This window comes from Ailuropoda melanoleuca, unplaced genomic scaffold, assembly GCF_002007445.2.
Source record: "Ailuropoda melanoleuca isolate Jingjing unplaced genomic scaffold, ASM200744v2 unplaced-scaffold619, whole genome shotgun sequence".
NCBI lineage: Eukaryota > Metazoa > Chordata > Mammalia > Carnivora > Ursidae > Ailuropoda > Ailuropoda melanoleuca.
The window spans coordinates 1-8,734 of NW_023235947.1; the positions used below are offsets into that span (position 1 = coordinate 1).

The 8,734-nt window shown below is 45.0% G+C and overlaps 1 protein-coding gene across 1 annotated transcript; it reads right to left on the bottom strand.

Annotated features, from left to right (window-relative positions):
• Positions 1 to 8,713, bottom strand: LOC100475588 (integrin alpha-D). The gene is made up of 7 exons (XM_034652525.1): positions 8,448 to 8,713; positions 7,412 to 7,557; positions 2,183 to 2,336; positions 1,936 to 2,086; positions 1,667 to 1,740; positions 239 to 369; positions 1 to 130 (listed from the first exon to the last, which is right to left on the bottom strand). The coding sequence occupies exons 1-7, from the start codon at positions 8,664 to 8,666 to the stop codon at positions 118 to 120; spliced, it is 888 nt and encodes a 295-aa protein (XP_034508416.1). The 5' UTR covers positions 8,667 to 8,713; the 3' UTR covers positions 1 to 117.
• Between the last annotated feature and the right edge of the window lie 21 nt (positions 8,714 to 8,734).

The window sequence follows — 8,734 nt, forward strand, 5'->3', positions numbered from 1 at the left end:
ACTTCAGCCTTCGGCCTCCATTGCCCGGACGTCTGGGTGAAGATGACAGCCTTCCCAGTATGCTGATGGCGGGGGGCTCCCAGGATCAGGCTCTGGGCCCCATTCCAAAAGGCCAGCTCAGTGGAGTAACCTGAGGGGGGCAGGCCTCAGCACAAAGTCTTCCTCCCCAGCCCCTGAGCTCCTGCCCTTCCCAGGCAGCTCATCTCCCACCTGTGCCCCATCCACAGACTTTTCTCACCCAGGTAAGAGTCCTTCCATGTCCACATTCTCTTGAGACATGTTGATGAAAGTGGGGCTCTTGTTTGGGGGGTATAGGAAGGCACCTCCGGACCAGCCGAAGCTCCCCACAGCCCCCAGAACTGGTCCATCCTGGGAGGGAAGATTCCAGGGCTGAGCAAGTCTGAGCCAAACGAAGACAGCCTATTCCAAGCAATGCCTGCCATCGACTCTGCTCATTATTTGGAAATAATCTGTCTCCTTCCCCAGTCCTTTTCCAGCAGCTTCAGTGTCCCTCCTTCTTAATGTCTCTCAGCCATCCCCAGTGCCACTGTTCCACTAAGTCCCAGCTCTTCTCACCCACTAGTCTTTCTGCCTCCTAGATGCCTCCTCTCTGCTCCATCCTCTAATACCCCAGAGTTAGGTTTCCTCAGAACCAACAAATGTATAGCCACCATCCTGCCAGCAATCCAAGATGGCTCCCTGTCACCAAGTCCCTGAGGATGGAATCTAGGGTCCTCCCCAGTTAATCCTGTGGTGTTACCCTGTGTTGAAACACATGAATCTTTTGATCTGGACACCTCTATGTCCTCTCATTTTGGAACTCATCTCCTCTCTCAGGAAGAGTCAACCTCAAACTCACCTCCTCCGTGAGGTCTGCTTTGGCTCCCTCAGGAAGTGATAGGCATTTCGTACTCTGCATACTTTGTTTATTGCCTTTTTAAACTTTTGATTATGGGTAATTTAGAATATATAGAACAGTAGAAAGAAATGCATAATGGACTCCTAAGTACCCATGACCCAGCTTCAATGATCAATTCATGACCAACCTTGTCTCATTTCTATGTCCCCCCACCTCAGCCCCAAAATTGCTTTGAAGCAAATCCCTCTGGATATTTTGAACACACATCTACTTGGACACAAGTCATGCTATATTGTCATTTCTTTCATCTGCATGATCTGGCCTTTCCCTTTTTCCACCCCATCTCTCACTCTGCCCAAGCCCCACTGGCCCTTCTAGCTCTCTAGGGCGGTAACCACGTTCATGCCTCAAGACCTTTGCATTTGCTTATTCCTCTTCCTGGAGCAATCTCTCCCAGATTTTTCCAGGGCTGGCCCTTTCTCATCATTCGGCCTCAGTCATCACTCTTCAGGCCTCCTCTGATCACCTCTCTTGCTCTATCCTAATGCCTAGCACGATCTGAAGATATTTTTGGTTGTTTCTTGACTCCTACCACTGAACACGTGCCCTGTGAGAGCAGGAACCTTGGCTACCCTGTTCTCTGCTGTGCTCCTGGCACCTGCCTACACTGCCTACCTGTCTCTCTCCAAACAGCTACCTTGAAGACAGAATCTGCTTTCTTATTTACTTCTGGGTCCCAACTCCCAGCACAGGGCTGTCCCACGATTGGTGCCTGAGACCTGTTTACCAAGTACGTGTTCCACCCACCATCGTGAGTACTGAACTGAAGCCTTCTTGTGACATCTCATGTTGGAAGGAGCTACTTGTCCTCGACTGGGTTCCTGTGGAGAAACAGGTCACTCAGGCTCTGGGGGCCGTGAGACCACAAGGACTCAGAGCAGAAGAATGAATCGGAAGCTCGGGTTGTGGGACACAATTTTGGGCAAGCTGTGAAGAGGGATGGCCCCTCCGTGCTTCAGGGGACGACTGGGTCCTGAACCTTTCAATTCCAAGACCCAAGCTCACCCTACATTTACCCTCAACTGCAAAGATCTTCTCCTGCAGCTGCTCCTGGATGTTGCTGAGTGCTGCAAAGTTGTCCACCCTGAACACGTGGTCCTGAGAGGGCGCCGAGCCAATGGTGTTCAGCTCCTGCCTGGCAGTGAGTTTCTGGAAAGCATCTCCCACCTGTGACAGAGAGAGAGCTGAGGAGGAGCCCGCCAGCCTTTCTGCCTGGGTGAGGTACAGCCTGCATCTGAGGGAGACATGAGGAAGAGGACATACCCCAATGGCATAGCGAACGATGCCAGCTCTCTCTGCCTGGGGGATGACGTCACTGTACTCCAGTGGGTCTTTGTATTTCTGCCCATCTGTGATGACAATGAGGATCTTCCTGGCAGTTTTACGGGCCCCATTCTTACTATGAAATAGTTCTTGCCTATCGGGGAAGAAAGGGAGCTGACTCTCTGTAGAAGAAATTGATTCTGGAAAGAAATAATCTGTAGCACTAGAAGCTCATTTGGAGAGACTGGGGAGTCCTGCTACCGTCAGACTGTGTCAGGCATGTTAGTAATTCTCCTCAGCCCTTCTATTCACAATTTTGGGTGAGCTGTGAATAGGGATCTCAAGCAGGCCCCACACTTAGTGCAGAGCCCGACACGGGGCTTGATCTCAGGACCCTGATATCATGACCTGAGCCAAAATCAAAAGTTGGATGCTTAACAGACTGACCCCCCCAGGCACCCCAAAGTAAAGCTTTTGAAACAGTGAATGGCCTACAGGTAAGCATTAATTCTAAGGTAGCTATTACAAATGATTAAAAATGTAAGTATGTGTTTATGTAGTTCTACAAATGCAGTATAAACACACACACACACACACACACACACACACCCTGACACACACACATGCATGCCCGCCACATATAATACCAAAACACGTAAATATCCAACATCAGGAACGGGCTTAGCAAATCATGATCCAGCTGCTTAGTGAGAAAGTACAAGCCATCCAAAGGAAAACATAAATGCTGTAGGGAAATGTGGCACAGGTTTATGTAGCAGTTGAAAAAAAAGGCAAGAAGAAACTCGTTTATGCCCACATTGTGTCCCTACGAAATATCTGAATAAAGACAAGGATGGAAATGACCTTGTGCTTTGTGGGCCCACCCTATTTATTCATTTGTACTTATCCTTTTTTTTTTTTCTGCTAAAATGCTGTGAGGTGGGGGGCGCCTGGGTGGCTCAGTTGGTTTATCGGCTGCCTTCAGCTCAGGTCATGATTGAGGGTCCTGGGATCAACCCCCACATCGGGCTCTTTGCTTGGCAGGAGCCCACTTCTCCCTCTGCCTCTGCTTGCCATTCCCCCTACTTTTCTCTATCTCTCTCCCTCTCTCTGTCAAATAAATAAATAAAGCCTTAAAAAAAATCTTTCTAAATAATCTATAGGGTAACAATACCTAACACTGAACATATATACCAAGACTTATCAGATACAATAGAAAACTTTCCAAGCGTTAGTGTTACGTTAGAAAGGGATGAAGTCTGAGAATGAATGAGCTAATCAGCCAACTTAAGAAAAAAAGATAAAGAAAAATAGAATACACTTCAGGAAATTAGAATGCAAAAATAGAGATGCAGAAATGCATGAAATAATCTCAATAAAGTTGTATCAGACATCTGCCGAAAAAAATAAAATATAAAATAAAATAAAATGAAATAACTTTGACATAGTTGGCAGAAATTTTTCCAAAAATGTCCTTAATGTTATTGCAGCTTTATCTTTTTTCTAATGAAATTTCTAAAAATAAGAAGAAAAGAATCCCAGTCAGTGTCAGAGAGGCCCTGAGATGGCTTTGGCGCTAGGGAGTAGGGAAGCAGCTGTTAGGGGTGAGGGGAGTGGGATGGGTGTTGAGGAGAGCCACACCATCACCCACCACTGGGAGGAGCCCCAAGGGCTAGGATGGGATGCCACTCTGGTGAGACTTCCCTTTTTGTCCCCTTCCTTCCTTCCTTCCTTCCTTCCTTCCTTCCTTCCTTCCTTCCTTCCTTCTTCTCCCTTTCTTTCTTTTCTTTCTTCTTTCTTTCTTTCTTTTTTTCTTTCTTTCTTTCTTCCTTTCTTTCTTTCTTCTTTCAACTTATTTTATTTAAATCCAGTTAGTTAACGTGTTGTGTCTGGGTAGTTGCAGACATAGAGTTCAGTTATTCATCAGTTGCATATAGTTTGTCTCCTAGAGTCGAGTCTCTTATGGTTTGTCTCCCACTCTGATTTCATCTTATTTTATTTTTCCCTCCTTTCTCCATGATCCTCTGTTTTGTACAGCAGCTGAACTATGGAAAGAGCCCACATGTCTATCAACAAATGAATGGATAAAGAAGATCTGGTGCAGAGGATGGAGTTCTTGCAGGTGCTGAGATGCTGGTCAGCAGCCACAACGGCCTCCGTGGCTATCTACAATTTTTTTTAAGGGCAAATGATGTGACAGTTAGTATGTTAGTGGGGGAAAACAAATACGGAAGAAATACTATGAAGACGACAAGCAGGTTTTTTGGCTGTCACTGATGGGTTTTATGCACTACTGAAATGAATAGCAAAGACACATTTTGGAATGTGGATGGAAGCATGGTGCCCCCTGAATGGCATCGTTGGCTTCTCTCTATGAACGATGGTCTTCCAACAACCAAACCACCTATTGCTCACGAATTCATCTGGACAAACCATAAGTTCAATGTGAGCGGCACTCCAGAACAATATGTACCTTATTCTACCACTAGAAAGAAGATTCAAGAGTGGGTCCCCCCTTCAACACCTTACAAGTAAAGACAATGGAAAATGATTTAAACATGTGAAATATGGGGCTTTTCATGCAACTGTACTTTTACTGCTTACTATTAACTTGATTTAAAATTTGATTTCAAAAAGAATAAATATATATATATATATATATTTAAACACACAATGGAATATTAGCCATCAAAAAGCATGAAATCTCACCATTTACAATGACATGAATGGAACTGGAAGGTATTATGCTAAGCAAAAGAAGTCAATCAGAGAAAGACAATTATATGATTTCACTCATACCTGTGTAACTTTCAACTCAAGGGACAGAGGCGTTCCTCCTGGTTGTCCAGTCCCATGGGGCCAGTGTTCAAGGCAGAAAAGCCACCCAGCAGTAAAGAGGGTACATTTGGCGGGAGCATCATTTGTTCAGCCTTTCTCCAGCACCACCCCCAGAGTGGCCCCCAGGGGTGCACAGGAAGTTGAAGATCCCAGACATTCAGCCCACTTCTTTCCCATAAGAACCACATCTTCTGTTCTGGCCCCACCACCTAAGTCATTTCCTTATGGTCGTCCTAGCTGGACAGGCACATGGCAAGCACCCAGTTAATGCAGAGTTCATATGGATGAGGAATGTGGGAAGAGAGGGAAGTGAGTGGGGAGAGAGGCACAAAGAAAACACTTGGCAACAATTCCCAAGGGAATTGTTTACCTTCCCAAAGAGGTGAAAAGGGGGTGCACCACTGTCTGGATAAAATGCCAACTGTTCTGGCAAATGCAGTTGGTCTCTAATTCCACAAAGACTCTGTAGGGTATGAGACATTTTAGATAAAAACTTAGCATGATGTCTATGGCAGAAGAAATCTGAGAGACAGAGTGGACTTTTGGGATGACCTGGTGCAATTTGTATCTTGGCCAGCGAATGAATTTCTAACATAATAGATTGCTGATATCCCTAAGCAGATAACCCTTCGGCCTCTGCCCAAGAAACTTTCCAAACCTCCAATTATATACCTAGGTGGTTAGAAAAATTGAAGGTTCTTCTTTCATTGCGAAAAATTGAGACCTAAGCATTGTGTCAAATGTGTTCTTTCTTTTTCTTTTTACTTTCTCTAGTTCTTTTTTTTTTTAGTTCCGTTAGCCAACATATAGTACGTTAGTTTTTGATATAGTGTTCAAAGATTCATTAATTGCTTATTACCCCAAAGATACAGATGCAATATGTTCTTTCAAATATATGAGAAGTTTCTGTTAATGGGAAGTTTATTTAAAAAAAAAGCATTATTAGAAAATGGGCAAAAGGAATCATTTTTACTCTGATAATAGAGATGTCACAGCATATTAGAGACTGGAGTCACCCGTTTACTTCACACGATAGAAGACACTATCTACCCCAAAGGTTGTATAGCTGTGGAAGCACAGTCAACATGGGATGTTGTCCCGACTGTGTCTTCTGTTCTTTTCTTACCATCATATTTTCATCTTGCCATATTTTCCCCTCCAGTTCGCCATAGGTAGAGATTTGCAAAGAAGCACACTAAGCAAAGAGGCAAACATCACATTTATCCAGCGAATAATTCAATTGATCTGCAAGTTACTGGGGCCTTGTTTCAAAGGAGTCATCCGGACACCTAGGTGGTTCAATCAGTTAAGCATCTGCCTTCGGCTCAGGTCATGAACCTGGAGTCCTGGGATCAAGCCCCATATCGGGCTCCCTGCTCAGTGGGGAGCCTGCTTCTCCCTCTCCCTTTTCATCTCCCCTTGCTCATTCTCTCTCTCTCTCTCTTAAATAAGTAAATAAAATCTTTTAAAAAAAAAATGAGTCATCCTAGGGACACCTGGGTGACTCAGTCAGTTAAGTATCTGCCTTCGGCTCAGGTCATGGTCCCAGGATACTGGGATCAAGCCCTGCATTGGGCTCCCAACTCAGTGGGGAGACTGCTTCTCCCATTGCCCCTACCCCTGCTCAGGCTCTCTCTGTCTCTCTCTCAAATAAATAAATACAATATTTTTGAAAATAAATAAACAAATAAAAGGAGTCATTCTTCCACCAACAAGGTCATCTTTAGTAGTTAGAAGAAAATCATCAACCTCTCTCTTTCTCTTTCTCTCGACCTATAACTATATTTAACTGATTTGGTAGTTTAAAAATCAGTCTAAAACTGTTTTGCAGAAACCTCCTTCAAAGTCCAAATTCATCTTTATTATAATTGTAGCCTCGGCCTCAAGATGGAGTTGGGCTAGTGGATGCTTCAAGGCTAAATGGAGAAGGGGTTGCTGCCCATAAAACAAAAAATTAATGCAACACTTCTTGTATGGAAATATCTCATGCACGTTATCTCCTTTAACCTTCAATCATGTTGTAGGTTTGCTTACAACTCAATTTGACAGTTTGCTGAGACTTAGAAAGAGTCAGTAACTCCCAGGGTGGCCCAGGTCACCAACAGGGAGCCAGAATGAGAACTCGGGTGTGTCTGAACCAAAGCCCATGTCTCTGGCTGCCCCAGTTGGAATCAGGGTCCAGCCAATCCAAGACCAGGCAAGGAGGGAACACCGCAGAGGAGTGCTCTCTTATATTGGGGGAAATCCAAGGAAGTCTCCACCTACAGCCCCCTCACTTCCCTTTTGAGCCCCTTTCCCCAGAGTTCCCATAGCCCTGCAGAAGGGCTGTGCAGACCAGCATGAGGAAGTGGTGTGGCAGCTTATCCCCATGAGGCAGAAGGGGGAACTTACACCACTGTCCGGATGCCCGTGGCTGTAAACGTCAGGCCTCTTAGTTGGACGATGGGATCCACCAGGCTCTGAGGGCTCGAGCTGCTCTTGAATTGGGTGAAGGTGAAGTGAATCTTTAAGTGATTGGAGTACTGTATCAGGGAGAACTGCAAAGGAGAAGAGGAAGGCCCTTGGGCTCAGGAGTTATTCTTTAAGAAACTTTTTATTCTGGAATAACTTGGGATTTACAAACCATTTTCCCTGTGTTTCTGAGGCTAAAACCAAAGGGGAAATGTAGCCCCAAAAAGAAAACTAGAAAATCAAAACCAAATGATGCTTTTTTTTCCAGAGATTACAAGGAATAACATTTCCTACCTCAATAGTTCTTAAACTTGGAGTTTTTAAAAATTTCATAACATGTGAAATCAACTTGTAGACTATATTTCCTCACTGCTCAAGAATTTCTACATACAGGGGCGTCTGGGTGGCTCAGTCGTTAAGCGTCTGCCTTCGGTTCAGGGCATGATCCCGGAGTTCTGGGATCGAGCCCCATGTCAGGCTCTTCCGCTGGGAGCCTGCTTCTTCCTCTCCCATTCCCCCTGCGTGTGTTCCCTCTCTCACTGGCTGTCTCTCTCTCTCTGTCAAATAAATAAATAAAATCTAAAAAAAAAAAAAAAAGAATTTCTACATACAAATACACTAATTACTGGGAAATAAAATAATAAAAGAAATCATGAGTTACATGGAAAACATAATAAATATTATTTGGCCAAGTTACCTTTGGTCTATTTTAACAGCAAAACTATTTTTGCAATCCTTTCAATACTTATAAACAGTCAAAAATTGTATTTCCTAGGCCATGTGGGGACATACTAAGTGCAACGGGGGAGTTTCCTCAGGCCAGGGCTCAATCAGCCCTGCACTAGGACACTAGTCTCATCAGGCACAGGTACACTGAGCCAACTCCCAGCAATACCAGGCTTCCTCCGAGGTTGGTGTTCCCCAAGGCAGTTGCCACCCCCCCCCACTCCCCAGGCCTCGGGGACCCAGTCTTCACCAGGGTGTTGGTGCCTCCAAACTGTCCCATCACAGCTCTGACAAAGTCCTTTATCCGCTGAAAGTCACTTTGGGCAATGCTACCGGAACCGTCAATCAGGAAGACAATGTCCATCTCTTGACTTGGACACTCTGTAGAGAAGGAGGAAGGAATCAGAGATGCCTGTGTGAGTCCCAGCTGTCTCCCAGGGCCCAGAAACCCTTCCTGCTCCACAGACATAAGGGGCCATTTTTGGCCTAGGAATCAATTCCCACCAGGTTCCCACATCTTCCACGGAAGAGACCCAA

What these genes read in the sequence shown, in the direction of transcription:
- LOC100475588 (XM_034652525.1), bottom strand. Translation starts at nt 8,666, where the DNA reads ATGTCTGTGGAGCAGGAAGGGTTTCTGGGCCCTGGGAGACAGCTGGGA. An exon ending in TTGGAGGCACCAACACCCTG is followed by an intron (nt 7,558 to 8,447) that starts GTGAAGACTGGG and finishes TCTCCTTTGCAG; the next exon opens with TTCTCCCTGATACAGTACTC. An exon ending in GAAGATCTTTGCAGTTGAGG is followed by an intron (nt 1,741 to 1,935) that starts GTAAATGTAGGG and finishes GTTTCTCCACAG; the next exon opens with GAACCCAGTCGAGGACAAGT.